Source organism: Lepus europaeus, chromosome 19, assembly GCF_033115175.1.
Source record: "Lepus europaeus isolate LE1 chromosome 19, mLepTim1.pri, whole genome shotgun sequence".
NCBI lineage: Eukaryota > Metazoa > Chordata > Mammalia > Lagomorpha > Leporidae > Lepus > Lepus europaeus.
In genome coordinates, this window is record NC_084845.1 from 72,331,463 (window position 1) to 72,347,116 (window position 15,654).

The window sequence follows — 15,654 nt, forward strand, 5'->3', positions numbered from 1 at the left end:
CTCGGCGTCAGCAGTACTGGGGTGGGGACTGAGCAAGCCGCACACAGCCAGACAGCAGTGACCTCTTTATTTTAGGTTAGACTGGGCTGGCAGCTGACCTGGGGAAGGATGTATGGGGCTTGGAGTTGGTCGAGGGTCCTGGAACGTTCACTGCCCACTGCCAAGGTGAGTGAGGACAGGGAGTGTCCTAGGCCTGGGGTGGGTGTGCGGCTCAGAGTCCCAGACCTGGGCCAGTGTGGGTGAGCAGGGCAGTCACTGCCCAGTCAACAAGCAGCACAGACTCGCGCCAGTGGCACCCTGGGGCCCTGGGTGGGGGTGGCAGGCTCTCCATCCTGGCTCATAGGAGCTTTGTTCTAAGAGTGGGATAGGGTGTGGTGGCACAAACCAGATTTTGGCTGTGGGCTGTGAACCCCCCTGGTGACCCTGCAGGTCACCCTGTCCACAAGGGGCCAGGCCCAGCCAGATGCTCACTGCAGGGCCCTCACCCACTGCTGCAGGCCCCAGGGAGGCAGCAGCCCGTCCCTCAAGGGGCCTCAGGCAGGTGCAGGAGAGATCAGGGCCTGGTAGCTGGGAGCTGGTTTGGCCCCATCTTGCTGGGTGGACAGAACTGCCCCAAGCCTCCGGGGGCAGATGCAGGGTTAGGAGGAGGGCAGGAACTGGGGGCCCTACCACAGCTGCCCTGCCCCCCAGTGTCCTGCACTAGGCGTGCAGGGCAGCATGGAGGCCACTGGACAGTCCTCAGGGGCACTGAGGCTGGGTTCTTCAGCAGAAGTCTTGGGTCCAGCCTCCACTACTTGCCCAGGGGCCCCTGGGGCAGCAGCTCCACATAGCTCAGGGCACTCTGTAGTGATGTCAGGCAGTAGCCCTCCTCTCCAATCAGGTACCTGTGTGGAGGAGCAGCAGGGGCACCTGTCAGCTGCAGAGGATGAGGGTGGCCCCCAGGCTCTGGACGGCAGAGGGCCACAGGTGGGGCAGTGTGGGAAGCTGGACTGGGGAGTCCTTGGGTGACAGAGTGGGGAGGCCCTCCAACAGCGAGGGGCCCCCCAGACAGATGCTGCCAGGGGGACAGACAGCCCCTTGGCCCTGTCTAGGGTCTGCTGGGCCAGGGCCGAGGGATGAGCTGGCAGGGAGCACCCTGTGCACAGGGGGCCTCAGGGGCTTTCCTGAGGTGTGCCTGCCCCGCCCGGGGGCCCGCGTCCCCTACCCCTCGTGGATGAACTCCTCCAGGGCCGCACACTCCGACACCAGCTGTGGGAGGCCGCTCCTCAGCACCACAAAGGACAGGATGGGCAGCAGGTCATCAGCACCACTGCGGGCAGCAACAGCAGCTGCTGGGCTCGGGCCTCGGCTGGCCTTTACGGCTGCTCTCCCTGTGCCCCCCACCCACTGGCAGTACAGGGCCACCTGGGAGTGGCAAGGCTGGAGCCCCTGTGCTGTGGCGTGGGGACAGCCCCTTCTTGCTTCAGGCTGCACAAACCGCCAAGCCCTGGGGGGACCTGAGTGGGCCGATGGAGGGAGGCTCCCTGTCCACAGCCCACTCACTCCCCAAGGGAGAGTGGTTACCCCAGTACAGCAGTTCTGGACAGGAGGCTGGGGTCAGGGGTCCCCATACTTGCTGCAGGGAAGGCCCACGTGCGCTGAGTAGGGGAGAAAAGGAGACCCTCGAGACGGGCTGGAGCCTGATCCACTTTCCTGCAGACCAGGGAGCCCCAAGGCCCGGACTCCCACACACCCAGCCCTGGCAGTATTTTATACAATGGGTGAAGAGGACCCGTGGGAGCCAGACCGGCTTGACCAGACCCTGCAAGCTGACCCTGGCAGCAACCATTTGCTCCCTCGTTGCACTGACCACATCCCCTGCAGGCTCCTGGATGCAGGCCAGGGCCACAGCCCCGCTGCCTGCAATAGCAGGTGAATCAAGGCTGAGCCCGTCAGCCCCAGCTGAGAGCGGGGGAGACAGATCGCATTGGGTACCACGAAGCCTCGCGGCTGCGGAACTCAGGTGAGGAAAGCCAGCCTCTACCTGAACAGCAGGTTTGGGCAGGGCGTCCCTGGCTGGGAGGCCGGGTGGGGACTGGGCCCTTTAACAGGGCTTGGGTGGCTTCAGAGGGTGCAGCTCCCCTCATGTGACACACAGCACAAGCGTGAGCACCTGGGAAGCCCAACCCCAAAGGTCACCAGATCAGCCAGGAAGCCCCAGAGCCCTGAGCAGCCCTGCCCCAGGAGGGGCTGTGCAGTCCTGGCTGCTGCAGCCTTGACCTTATCCACCCAGAGCGCAGGGTCCTTGGTGCAAACTGGCTAGGCTCGCTCTCGGGTACTGAGCCCCATGGAGGCTCACGGAGCAGCAGAGCTGTGGGGCCCCTGGGGGCCAGCAGGGGTGCCCCTCACTGCAGTGCCCTACCGGCTGTGCCCACACCACTAGCCCTGGGGGACTCACATGGCAGCAGAGGCTGGGGGCGTGGGCGTGGCCTCAGGTGTGGCCTCCTGGGCGCGGCAGTAGTCTTCTGCACAGACACAGATGGCTCGCAGGGCCCGCACTGTGGCACAGAAATGTGGCTTCAGGTCCTCATCCGGCTGCTCCTGGGCCCCATGCTTGTCAGTGCTGGGATGGGAGCCTCCCTCCCCATAGCTGCCTCCCCACCTCCTCACCGATGCACTCCAGCTTCTTCTGGGGGCAGCTCTCCAAGACCAGCAGACCCAGCTCCTGGGCTGCTGTGCAGTAGGGGTAGGCGGCAGCCCCCCTGGCCTGTGGGTCCCTGGGGAGGAGTTTGGTGGGGATGCCAATGGCTGTTGGGGGTGCATTCCTGTAGAGCTCCATGCTCCTGCTGAGCGCCACCTCGCGGCCACGGTGCACACTCCTGGGGCAGAGAGCCACACTCAGTTGCCTAAGGCTGCCTGGGCAGGGGCAGGGCGGGGCGTCTCTGGGGCTCAGTCCTGGGGAGAGTGGGCATGCATCCTAAGCCAACAACCCAGCTGTCCCAAGACTCTAGTCCCGAGAATGGTGTCAGAGGTTGAGTGATGTGAGGGAGTGACTGGGGCAGGCCCTGGGGGCACAGCCCTGGGAGACACCAGGTCATGTGGGTGGCTGGCTAGGCTGGGGCCCAGCCCATACCTGTAGAGGGCCAGCAGCAGTGGCCACAGTGGGGAGAAGAAGGGCTCCTCGATGCAGGCCAGGCAGCGGTCCTTGCAGGCCGCTGTGTTCAAGCTTTCGAAGGCCAGAAGGGTCAGTGACAACAACCTGTCTGCCGGGAGCAGCGCCAGGAATGTCAGGGGGTCCTGCCTCTGGGCTCATGGTGAGGGGCTCAGCCCAGTCCTCCCCCAACTTGTCTTCAAGTCCGCCCCCCTCCGGCCCTTCCTGTGTGGCCTGCAGCTGTCCTGCACCTTCTCCTTGGGGGCCAGGACCACCTGCTGACCATAGGCTCTAACAGGCAAGTCTCCTCCCCAAAGAGAAGACTGACATGGACCAGGGCAAACAAGTGAGGATGAGCAGGCCCCACTCCTCCCATCTCCCAGTGAGGACTCGGGGAGCGAGGACTCACACACAGCCACACCTGTTCTCTGAGGGACAGGGGCAGGGCCAGCGCCCGCCCTGCATGGCCAAGTGCCTGGCTGTGTGAGGAGGTGGACAGAGGGCTGTGCACAGCAGTGCCGGCCTGGCTGGCTTGCAGGGCAGGCTCCCTGGCCAGCTGTCGTTGCTGACCTCCAGGCACCCGTGGGCCTCACCGATGGCGCTGTGTATGTCCTTCACAGTGCTCTGCAGCCGCTCCAGCAGGGGCTCCCTCTTCACTCCTGGGGGCTGTGGCTCAGGTTGCCCTGCAGGGCCCCGACTCCACCTTTCAGATGTGGCCAAGAACTGTTCTAGGTCTTCGAAGGAGCTGTCCTTGTCCGGCAGACGGGTGGAGGCGTCTGGTGAAGGTGAGGGAGGCCCAGCAGGGCTGTCGTCTGCCTCCCTGTCTGGGGGTCCAGGATGGAGCGGGGGCGTGGGAGGAGTGGCAAGGGGGCCGTCTGGCGGCCCTGGGGCTGTGCTGGGCTCTGGAGGGGACAGCATGCAGTAGAGGCTCTGTGAAGCCCGGAGCCGCCGGCTCCCAGGAGCCAGCAGCCCGTCGGTGTCTGGGGGTAGGGAGCAGCAGCCTGGGGCGGCCCTGCTCACGACGGGGTACAGCGCGCCGTACACTGCACACTGGAGCCTCTTCAGGAGCTGTGAGATCGGGTGGTCGGGGAGGCTGCAAGGAGGACAGGGGGTGGGGAGGAGGCAGCAGGTACCATGCCCAGCCCTGCCCCCTCTCAGCACTGAACATGAGTGCCAGTGGGCTCCCCCGGAGCTGGAGGGGCTGCAGTCCACCCACTGGCCTTGACCTAGGGGCTGAGAGCCTGGCCTCAGGCCCACGTGTGTGACGTGCACCTGTCTACAAAGAGGCCACACTCGGAAAGCTTTCTGAGAAGGGACTCGGGCGTCGCTCACTGTAGGTGGGTGCGCAGTATCGTGTGCCTCATCCCATCGAGGGGGTGGGAGGGAGGCAGTGAGAAACGGTTAGGGCAGAGGCAGCTGGGCAAGCGTGGCAGCAGCACTGTCCCTTCCGTGAGAGCCGGGAGCCTCAGAGGCTGCTGTCCCACCCGGCTGCCTGTCCAACCTCCTAATGAACTTCCTTCCTAAGCCCTCTCCGTGTTGCTCAGCAACAGGGTGCGGAGCCCAAGGCTGGCAGACGGGCTCTGTGGGGACAGGGTACCTGAGCAGGTGGGAGACCAGGCTGGTCACCAGTGACAGGTCCCCTGGGCTCCTCTTGAGCTTGGCTCTCCAGTGCTTTGGCCAGTCCTGCAGGACAGGGGGCCTTGGAGGAAAGCACAGTGGGCCCCACACATGGGACCCTCATCCCCAGCCAAGGCTGCCTGGGTGCCCTCCCTGGGGTGCAGGGAGAACCGAACACCGCGGACCCACGTGGCCCTGCCTGCACCCCCCACCCGCTGGGACCCATCAGACTCACATGGTCTTGCTCGTACTCGAGGATGGCGGCAAAGAGGGCCCGCTGCTCCCGCTCCTCCGGGGTCAGGGCCACCTGGCTGCAGAACCTCCTGGGGAGGAAGGGTGAGCTGGCGGGTGCAGGGCTGGGCCCATGCAGGGGAGCCCCTGCCAGTCCTCCCTCAGCTGCCCAGGAGGTGGGCGAGAGGTGCACCTGTTGGCAGCCTCCTGGAGCCGAAGCCGGCGCTCTTCCATCTTCCTCTGGAGCTGGGTGGCAGAGTCAAGGGCTCACGGTGCCTGACCTGGGTGCTCCTCCTGCCCTTCCCCCATCTACCTGGCACAACCCAGAGCACCTGAGACGTTCCAGGGCTCCAGTGGGCAGGTGCGTTACTGCTGCCCCCAGAAGTGCAGTCCAGTGGTGATGAGGGTCAGGAGCTAGGGCACCAACTCTGGGAGGGGCTGTTGCCAGGAAGGCATTGGGGGGACTTGAAGGGTGGGGAGGACAGACTGCTGAGGCCAGGAGTGGGATAGCCCCAGCAGGCCTGGGGGCTGGATAGACGGAAGAATTCTCATCCCCACACCAACTGGTTCCTACTCCCCACCCTGCTCAAAGCCACACTCCTCGGGGACAGCCAGAAAGGGTGCCGTCTCCTCCCGGGCCTTGGCGATCACCAGGTTCTCCATCATCTGCCGCTGCAAAGACAGGGTCTGTGGGGGTTGAAGGGAATGAGTCCTTCCTCCTTCACCCCCTTTCCCAGGCCCTCCCCAGGCCCCGCTCACCAGCGATGTCTTCTGCATAGCCTGGCTGGGGTCCAGACGTGCCATCCGGGCCTCATATGCAGCCTTCAACTTCTGGTTCTGCAGGGAGGCCTCCTCCAGTGGTGTCAGCTCCCTAGAAGTGATGACCAGCTGCCATCCTGGCCCTGGGGGCCTCCCTCTCTTCCCCCCAACCCCATTTTGAGGCTGGGAGGTAGGGAGGAAGAGGAGGTGGTGGTGGTGAGGGAGGGGCGGTCGACCCTTCCCGTCTGCCTTGCTGAGATGCAGGCAGTGGTACTGCCAGGGCTCCACTTGTCCCAAGGAGCTGGGCACCTGGACTGTGCTGAAAACCAGTGGTACACCTGTGGCTATGACCCGAGCTCGCAGGCACTGTCACGGCCCTACAGCAAGGTTGGTCTGTGCCTTGCCAGACGAGGAACGGTGTCCGACAGCCTCTTGGCTCCATAGGAAGCCCTGGTGGCACACGTCGCTCTGCTCTGCAGGGTCAGGAGAGAGCAGGTTGGCAGCCGAAGCTGCCCCTGTGCAGCCGGCCAGGAGGGCGGGCCTTCTGGTTCTACCTGTCTGCCTTCATTGCTTCTTGCCTATGTCTTGGAATCTTGTTACGTCTAGAAAACTGACATCATCAGATACTGCCTCCTCTCCTTTCTCCTCTTTCAAGAATTCCAGAAACACTTAAGTCAGACTTTGACCCATGTCATTTCTGTCCTGCCGTTTGATTCTGTGATGTCTGGGCATCTTTTCACCTTTTCCCCAATCGCTGATTCTGTCTTCTGCTACTTCTACTCTGCTGTTACACACTTGTCTATCCATTTTTGTTTATATGTATAGATCTCTAGGGCAGAATATAATTTGGTTTTTAAAAATTATTTATTTAGGGGGCCAGTGCTGTGGTGTAGCAGGTGAAGCTGCCACCTGCAGTGCTGGCATCCCATATGGGCGTCGGTTCGAGTCTAAGCTGCTCTACTTCTGATCCAGCTCTCTGCTATGGCCTGGAAAAGCAGTAGATGGCCCAAGTCCTTGGGCCCCTGGCTTTCGATGGGCTCAGCTCTGGCCATTGCAGCCATTTTTGGGAGTGAACCAGCAGATGGAAGACTTTTCTCTCTCTCTGCCTCTCTGTAATTCTGCCTTTTGAATAAATAAGAATTTTAAAAAACCATTTATTTAGGGGCCAGTACTGTGGTGCAGTGGGTTAAAGCCCCAGCCTGCTGTGCTGTCATCCCATATGGGCGATGGTTTGAGTCCCTTCCGGCTGCTCCATTTCTGATCCAGCTCCCTGCTATGGGCTGGGAAAGCAGCAGAGGATGGACCAAGCCCTTGGGCTCCTGCGCCCATATGGGAGACCCAGAAGAAGCTCCTGGCTCCTGGCTTCAGATCGGCTCAGCTCCAGCTGTTGTGGCCATCTGGGGAATGAACCAGCGGATGGAAGACCTCTCTCTGTCTCTATGTCTCTGCCTCTCTCTGTAACTCTTTCAAATAAATAAAATAAAATCTTCAAAATTATATTTATTTGAGGCTGGCGCCGTGGCTTAACAGGCTAATCCTCCACCTTGCGGCGCCGGCACACCAGGTTCTAGTCCCGGTTGGGGCGCCGGGTTCTATCCCAGTTGCCCCTCTTCCAGGCTAGCTCTCTGCTATGGCCCGGGAAGGCAGTGGAGGATGGCCCAAGTGCTTGGGCCCTGTACCCGCATGGGAGACCAGGAGAAGTACCTGGCTCCTGGCTTCGGATCAGCGAGATGCGCCGGCCGCAGCGGCCATTGGAGGGTGAACCAATGGCAAAAAGGAAGACCTTTCTCTCTGTCTCTCTCTCTCACTATCCACTCTGCCTGTCCAAAATATGTGTGTGTGTGTGTGTGTATATATATATATATTTATTTATTTGAAAGGCAGAGTGATTTATATAGGGAAGTAGAAGGATCTTCCATCCACTGGTTCACTCCCCAAATGGCCACAATGACTGGGGCTGGTCCAGGCAGATGGAACCCCATCTGGGTCTCCTGTGTGTGGTAAGGGCCCAAGCACTTGGGCCATCTACTGGGACTGCTTGGACTTGAATGGAATGCCATGGGATGCTGGCATTGCAGGCAGTGGCTTAACCCATTATGCTACAATGCTGGCTCCTCACTTAATTTGTGTTTTTAATAATTTAATTAAATTTCTTTGAACGGCGTAGAGGCTCTCTCATCTTTTGGTTCATTCCCCAAATGCCGCAATAGCTGGGGCCTGGGCAAGTGGAAGCCAGGAGCCTGGAACTCAATCCAGGTCTCCCACGTGGGTGGCAGGGTCCCAAGTAATTGAGCTGTCACCCGCTGCCTCCCAGGGTGCACATGATTAACGGGAGCGCAACAGCCAGCACTCAGACCAGACCCTCCCATACGGAAGGTGCGCTTCTTAACTGCTACACCAAGTGCCCCAACTGTTTTTAAATTTATTTGCTTGAGAGACAGATCCCACCCACTGGTTTTCTCCATCCATGCATGTCAGAGCTGGAACAGGACCAGAGCTTGGAGCCGGGCACTCAGCAGGTTCCCTGGCGGGCGGCAGGAGCACCACGGCTCGAGCCACCGCTGCTGCCCCCAGGTTCCACACTAGCCGGAGTCAGCCGGGCCGTGCAGGACACGGCGTCAGCTGCTCAGCTGAAGCCTGACTCCTGCTAGTTTTCTGAAAATAATTTTAGTATTGGATTTTTTGTTTCCCTTCTACTTGGTCTTTATTTTCTGGGTCAGATTTCGTAGTTTTGTTTCCCGCAGGTATTCCCCTGCACTCTTGTTTCTTTAAAGACAGGCGTGTCTGACTGCTCTCAGGAAGACGGGGTCTGCCTCTGCCCTCCGATTCTTGTTCTCTGCTTGCTGCCGTTGCCTGTGTGCCATTTCCTTTATGCAGGGTGGGAGAAGGGGTCCCCTTTGGGACCCAGGCTCAGCCCACTTCCCGTCTTGCCCGTCTTACCTCTTAGAGCTGTGTGCCTCCACCACCTGAAGTCTCTGGAAGATTTCAGGTGGCAGAAAAGGAGACAGCTTCCCTCCTTCATCCGAGCACACACGGCGGTGCCTGCTGGCAGGACAGGGGCCTGGAGCAGCCACAGGCGTGGCTGGCTTCAGGTGCGTTTTGCCTGCAAGCCACACACAGCCAGGGGTTAGCACGTGGGCCCGTGTCTCACAGAAACGCAGCTGTGGGGCTGCCCCAAGAGGGCCTCCTCCTGCTGGGGACCCACCGAGCTTGGCTGCCGTCGACTGGGCCCTCTCCAGACACTGCTCTGCCAGCTTCAGCATCTTGGGGGTGTCCGGGGGCACAGCGTCCCCGGCTTCTGGGGACCAGACAAGAAGGCTGTTCAGTCAACTCCATCACAAGTCAGGCGCTCACAGGGATGAACACCAGGGAGTGGGGACACTGGGCAAGCCCATGCCGCGCTCTGTCACCTGCCCTGGGCTCCCTGCATGGCCACGCTCGGCCAGCCCAACGTCAGCGCAGCTCTGCCTAACGAGCCCCTGCTCCTCGTGGAGGGTCTTGCTATGGAGGTGGACCCTGCTCTCTCCATGGGGCCAGTCCACAAAGAGGGGTGTGCCGAGGGGGTCTTCTGGCACATACCGCCCCCCACAAGCCTGGCTTCCCGAGGGTGGGGCGCCGGCACCTCGTTTACTACCCAACACGCGCTGCTGCCATGCTCTAGAGTGGGCCACTTGTTGACCACCTCTGTCCTCGTTCCACACCATGTAAGCCCATGACAACCCCTGAACCTGTCCTTACGCATCCCCAGCTTCCACTCCAGGTCTCTTCTGTGTGCTCTCGGTCGGGGCTGCTCCTGCCCTCCCACCTCCCAGGGCCCCAGTCGCGGCCTGCAGGAGTGCACGGAGCTCACTCGCTGCCTGGGCGCTGGGTGGCCTCCAGCTCTGGGCACCTCACATGTGATGTGTGCACAGTGGAACTCCCCATCCTCCCTTCACACGGCAGCTCCCGTCCCCTTCTGCCTGGGTTCACCCTCAAGGTCCCTCCACAAGACCTTGGCTCCTCCCACCTCCTTGGGGTTCTGCTCCGTGTTGGCCTCTCCCATAAAGCTCAAAGCCTCCGTGAGCTTCCAGGAAGGAGCCCTGCGCATCCTGCTCCCCTCTCAGGGCCTTTGCACACCCCTCTGCTGGGAATGCCCCCACCTCAGTGAAACTCACTCCTTCCTTGCCCACCCCTGGGCTCTGTGGACCATGGGTGCCCACTCAGTGTCTGTCCCCCAGTGCTGTGTCACCCCTGACACTGTGTGGCTGGACAGCTCACTGAGCACCACCTTCTGCCAATGACCAGGCTGCAGGAAGACCCCTAGATCTGGGACCAGTGCCCAGGAAGGAGCAGAGGTAAAGCCATACCCTTGGTCCTCTCCATTTCTTCCAGCAGCACCTGGGAGATGTAGTGGATGCTCCTCAGGTATTCCGTATACGCCTCCTGTGGAGACAGCGGGGGTCAGGCCAGCAGAGGGAGGAGCCCCCCGCCTGCCTGCCTGGTGCCCTTGTGGGAAGCCCGGGGACGAGCTGCCTGCAGAGGTCCTCCTAGGTCTGCCCTGCGGGGACTAGAGCTGTCAAAGCCCCTCTTCCGACAGGGCCGCCTCAGGCGGTGAGCGCCCATCGCCCCTCTCGCCGCCAGTCTCTCCAGCTCAGGGAGGGCCGGAGGTTCCCACGGGGGACAGCTGCCATTTCCCGCTGTGCGGAGTTCCTTCCTGTCAGCTCCGGGGTCACTCAGCCCGTGGCTTCAGCGCAAGCTAGAGGGAGGGCTGTTGCAAGTCAGGACACTTCCTGGCTCGGGCTGGGAAATCCCTTTCTCCGAACCCCGGCCTGGGCGGGACACTCGCCAGGGCCAGGGCGCAGGGCGCCGGGGTCGCAGCAGGGCGGCCTGTTTTACTTCAGCTGTCAAACCGCCCGTCTTGAGGACAAAATGATTCCAGGCAGGACCTCTGGTTGCTGCTGCTGCCCACCAACGCACGCTCGGAACGAGGGGGCCTCTGCCCGGCCCGCGCAGGCTCCTCGCGCCTCCCGGGCCGCCCCCGCGCGGGGACCGGTCACGCCCCTGCCCGCGCCCGGCTGCTCCCCGGCCCCCGAGTCCACCGCCAGCGAGGCCGGGCTCGGGCCCCGGACCCGCCGGACAGCCCGGGAGACCGGGCCAGCAGGGGCTGGGAGCTGTCCAAGGTCAGGAGCCAGCCGGGGGTCCAGGGCCTCCGTCCTCGCGCCCGGGACCCGCCAGGTGCGAGGACGGCTCTGCCCGGCCCCCACGACCCCGGCGCCGGGCAGAGCCCGAGTGCGACCCCCGCCGGGCGGGCCCGGGACCCCCGGAGAACGCCGCGGCGCCCGAGCTCCGCCCCCGCCTCGCTCACCCGGGGCCGGTTGCCGGTGTCCAGCTCGATGGCTCCGTTGGCCAGCTTCATGGCGCTCTGCAGCGGTTTCACCGCGGCGTCCCCGGCCGCAGCGGCCATGGCGCCGGGCAGCGAGGCGGCGGCCGAGGCGGCCGAGGCGGCCGAGGGGCGGGGCGGGCGGCCGCAGCGCGGAACGCAGGCGGCGCGGGCGCGGGGCCCGCCGGAGCAGCGGACCGCCGGAAGGGGCGCGGAGGGACTTCCGGAGGGGGCACGGGGCACTTCCGGCTGCCCGCGGGGAGGAGGCCGGCGGGGCGGCTGGGCGCCGGGCGGGTCCTGTCAGCGCCTGGGGGCGGGCCCGCGGGCCGGAGGGGTGGAGGGGCCTTCTTGGGAGCCGCCGAGAGCGCGTCGGCGCAGCAGCGGCGTTTCCCTCCGCGTCGAGGACCTGCCTTGGAGCCCGTGCCGGCGACCGCCCGCGCTGGGCCTGGCTCCTACCGGTGAGAGGCGGAGGCCAGGCCGGCCGCGAGCTCCGGGGGCCGCGCCCTGTAGGCGGCAGCAGCGGGCACTGTCGCCCTGGGGCCGGAGCGGGGAGCGGCGGCGGGGTGCGACTGGGCCCGCGGGGCGCCGCCGGCGTCGCTCTGCCCCGCTCCATCTGGGTCGCGGGGCCCGGGCGGCGCTTCCTGTCGCCCAGGGCGGCCCGGCTCGGGTCCGCCGCCCCGCAGCGGCTCCCCGAGCGTGGATGGCCGCTAGGGTGGCGGCGGCACGATTTGGCTGGGTGCGGCGCAGGCCGGCGGGGACGCGGGCGAGCGAGGTGGGTCCCGCCGGCTCGGAGGCCCGGTGACCACGTACGCCCCTGGCGCGGCCTGGCGGCCCACAGCCGACTGCGCCTCCCCCCGAAAGAGGCCCCTTCCGGCGGGTGCGGGCCGAGCGCAGGTCGACTCCGCTGCCCCTTCCGGCCTCTGCCCGGGACCTGTGTCCACACAGCCGCCTGGGCCCCTAGGATCGAGTTTCGGATCAGACAGGTCTGGGCTTCCACCCAGGTCTTGTCTCGTGCTTTGAGACCTCGGGTGAATCGCTTCACCTCTTTGAGTCCCCGTCTTTTGTTGGTTGAGTGGACCCAGAGGGTCTGGTGAGAATTGACTTAATTGTGTGACCTGCTTGCTCCCTGCCTCGCAGGTAAATGCAGCCTGGCCCTTTGCCCCTGGCGGCTCGTGGCTTCTCTTGTTGAATCCTGTGTGGAGGAAACAGCTCTCCCACTGGTGGTTCACTCCGCAGGTACTGGCACCAGCACAGCTGGGCCAGGCCGAAGCTGAGGCCTGGGAGTGCAGTCCAGGGTGGCAGTGACCCAGCGCTGCCTGCCGTCTCCACTGCCTCCACGGCTCTGCATTAGCAGGAACCGAGGTCGGGAGCTGGAGCCAGTGTGGAGCCAGGGCTCCGATACCGGGTGTGGGCCTCTCTTAACTGTTGGGCATCACCTACAGCTGGCCGACAGGAAGCCCGGGGTAAACGCTGAACACTTCGATTGTTTCCTTGAAGGCACAGCCTTGACACTGCTCTTTGGCTTTTAGTCCCACAGAGATGGCGCCAGGAGAAAGTTCCTGACTTCATTCACAGCGGGGGCATTCACAGTTCTTGGAAAGGCCCCTAGGGCCGCTGGCCTTGTTCTGAGCCCATGCCCTTGAAGGCTGGGTGCTCAGCCAGCAGTACCCGCTTGAGTACTTCCCTCAGCCAGATGCCCAGGAGGCTGTTGATAGGGTGGGAGCCTCAGGCCGCAGACACTTGCCTCCCTCTCTCCCTCTCTTTTTTTTTTAAAGATCTGTATTTATTTGAAAGGCAGAGTTACAGAGGTCTTCGGTCCGCTGGTTCACTCCCTAGATGGCCACAATGGCCGGAGCTGCCCCGATCCGAAGCCAGGAGCTTCTTCCAGGTCTCCCTGCTGGGTACCAGGGGCCCAAGGACTTGGGCCATCTTCTACTGCTTTCCCAGGCCATAGCAGAGAGCTGGACTGGAACAGCCAGGACTTGAACCAGTGCCCATATGGGATGCCGGCGCTGCAGGTGGCGGCTCTACCTGCTATGCCACAGTGCCGGCCCTAAACCCCTCACTTTCTTGGCACTTGTGTCACGGAGGCCCTGTGCCCACTCACTGTTAGTGTCCTCTCTTGCTTTCCCCAGGGACTGGCCGGGCTCCTGCCATGGGACACTGCCGCCTCTGCCATGGGAAGTTTTCCTCACGGAGTCTCCGAAGCATTTCTGACAGGGCGTCTGGGCACAGCTCAGCAAGACCGTTCCCAGGGGAGCGTGTGTTCGTCAGGGACTTCCAGCGCCTGCTGGGTGTGGCTGTGCACCAGGATCCAGCCTTGTCTCAGTTTGTCTGCAGGAACTGCCATGCCCAGTTCTACCAGTGCCACAGCCTCCTGGAGTCCTTCCTGCAGAGAGTGAATGTCTCCCCGATGGGCCAGCGGAAGCCTTGTGCAAAGTAGGTCTCATTGCAGGTTGAGCGGTTGCTCTAAGGCCAGGGAGTGCTGGTGGGAGCTTTGCTGTGCGGTGGGCAAGCTGTGCCTGGTTCTGCAGAGGCAGATGGGAGCACCCCCATGTGTTGTGAAGGGAAAAGGACAGGATACTCACGGAGGGTAAAGGAGTCGGACATGTTTATATTGGATTCTGAGTGTGAGGGATGGACAGGTTTACACAGGTTCTGAGTGTGAGTGTGAGTGTGATGGAGAGGTTCACACAGGATCTGAGTGTGAGAGGAGGACAGGTTGACACGGTTTTCTTTTTTCTTTTTTTTTTTTTTATTTTTGACAGGCAGAGTGGACAGGGAGAGAGAGAGAGAGACAGAGAGAAAGGTCTTCCTTTGCCGTTGGTTCACCCTCTAATGGCCGCCGCGGTAGCGTGCTGCGGCCGGCGCACCGCGCTGTTCCGATGGCAGGAGCCAGGTGCTTCTCCTGGTCTCCCATGGGGTGCAGGGCCCAAACACTTGGGCCATCCTCCACTGCACTCCCTGGCCACAGCAGAGAGCTGGCCTGGAAGAGGGGCAACCGGGACAGGATCGGTGCCCCGACCGGGACTAGAACCCGGTGTGCCGGCGCCGCAAGGCGGAGGATTAGCCTGTTGAGCCACGGCGCCGGCCGGTTTTCTTTTTTAAGTAAATGTTTCAAACAATTTTTAAATAGCATCATAGCATTTAAAAATTGGTATAATATCTGCGTTTTCCTGTTGGTGTTCCATGAACCTATGCATTTGTAAGTTCATGCCTTTTACCAAACATGGGGATTTTAGACAACGCTGTGAAGATTCCTTCCGCACCCCTGTGTATCCCAAAAGATGGATGCATATGTTCCCATCTTCCTATTTATAATTCTTAGTTTCCCAACCCTGATTCCTTTTCCCATCAGTGCTACATCCTGATTCCCATTGCCCTGATTTCAAAAGACATTCCTCCTTGTTCCAGAAATCCATATTCCAAAAATTCATTAAAACAGTGAGATATATGAACAATACAACAAACACAAAAACAAAGAGGCTTTAGCAAGTTCTGGGATTCAGTCAGCAATCTGAGTGTGAGGGGTGGACAGGTTCACACAGGATCTGAGTGTGAGTGTGAGGGGATGGACAGATTCACACAGGATCTCAGTGTGATGGACAGGTTCACACAGGATCTGAGTGTGAGTGTGAGGGGTGGACAGGTTCACACAGGATCTGAGTGTGAGTGTGAGGTGATGGACAGGTTCACACAGGATCTGAGTATGATGGACAGGTTCACACAGGATCTGAATGTGAGTGTGAGGAGACGGACAGATCACACAGGATCAGAGTGTGAGTGTGAGGGAATAGACAGGTTTACACAGGATCTTAGTGTGAGTGTGAGGGGTGGACAGGTTCACACAGGATCAGAGTGTGAGTGTGAGGGATTAGACAGGTTCACACAGGATCTGAGTGTGAGTGTGAGGGTTGGACAGGTTCACACAGGATCTGAGTGTGATGGACAGGTTCACACAGGATCTGAGTGTAAGTGTGAGGGGATAGACAGGTTCACACAGGATCTGAGTGTGAGTGAGGGGTGGACAGGTTCACACAGGATCTGAGTGTGAGTGTGAGGAAATAGACAGGTTCACACAGGATCTGAATGTGAGTGTGAGGGAATAGACAGGTTCACACAGGATCTGAATGTGTGAGGGAATAGACAGGTTAACACAGGATCTAAGTGTGAGTGTGAGGGATGGACAGGTTCACACAGGATCTGAGTGTGAGTGTGAGGGAATAGACAGGTTCACACAGGATCTGAATGTGAGTGTGAGGAGACGGATAGATCACACAGGATCTGAGTGTGAGTGTGAGGAGATGGACAGGTTCACACAGGATCTGAGTGTGAGTGTGAGAAGATAGGTTCACACAGGATCTGAGTGTGACTGAGGGGTGGACAGGTTCACACAGGATCTGAGTGTGAGTGTGAGGGAAGGACAGGTTTACACAGGATCTGAGTATGAGTGTGAGGATTAGGTTCACACAGGATCTGAGTGTGAGTGTAAGGATTAGACAGGTTCACACAGGATCTGAGTGTGAGTGTGAGAGGTGGACAGGTTCACACAGGATCT

At 61.4% G+C, this 15,654-nt stretch overlaps 2 protein-coding genes across 6 annotated transcripts in view; one reads left to right on the top strand and one right to left on the bottom strand.

The window, feature by feature from the left end:
* Window positions 1-15,654, top strand: part of ZNF276 (zinc finger protein 276) — a 45,378-nt gene that overhangs the window by 1,127 nt on the left and 28,597 nt on the right. Inside the window, exons 3-4 of one of the 3 annotated variants that reach the window (XM_062177880.1) lie at window positions 76-165; window positions 13,232-13,535. In XM_062177880.1, the coding sequence (XP_062033864.1) occupies window positions 13,252-13,535 (284 nt within the window). In that variant the 5' untranslated portion in view covers window positions 76-165; window positions 13,232-13,251. Of the gene's footprint in view, window positions 1-75; window positions 166-10,873; window positions 10,897-11,425; window positions 11,555-13,231; window positions 13,536-15,654 lie in introns of those variants that run through there. The other 2 variants (XM_062177881.1, XM_062177882.1) reach the window with 2 other exon arrangements.
* VPS9D1 (VPS9 domain containing 1) lies at window positions 51-11,194 on the bottom strand. 3 transcript variants are annotated; one of them, XM_062177879.1, is made up of 15 exons: window positions 11,082-11,194; window positions 10,084-10,159; window positions 8,943-9,032; window positions 8,678-8,840; window positions 5,738-5,849; window positions 5,603-5,665; window positions 5,172-5,224; window positions 4,983-5,070; window positions 4,728-4,813; window positions 3,724-4,223; window positions 3,113-3,242; window positions 2,650-2,858; window positions 2,438-2,537; window positions 1,205-1,309; window positions 51-884 (listed from the first exon to the last, which is right to left on the bottom strand). In XM_062177879.1, the coding sequence occupies exons 1-15, from the start codon at window positions 11,178-11,180 to the stop codon at window positions 791-793; spliced, it is 1,968 nt and encodes a 655-aa protein (XP_062033863.1). In that variant the 5' UTR covers window positions 11,181-11,194; the 3' UTR covers window positions 51-790. The 3 variants fall into 3 exon arrangements, 2 of the variants coding, with proteins under 2 accessions (XP_062033863.1, XP_062033862.1); XM_062177878.1 differs by having other exon boundaries at window positions 8,943-9,035; XR_009864505.1 differs by having other exon boundaries at window positions 794-884; window positions 2,642-2,858; window positions 8,943-9,035.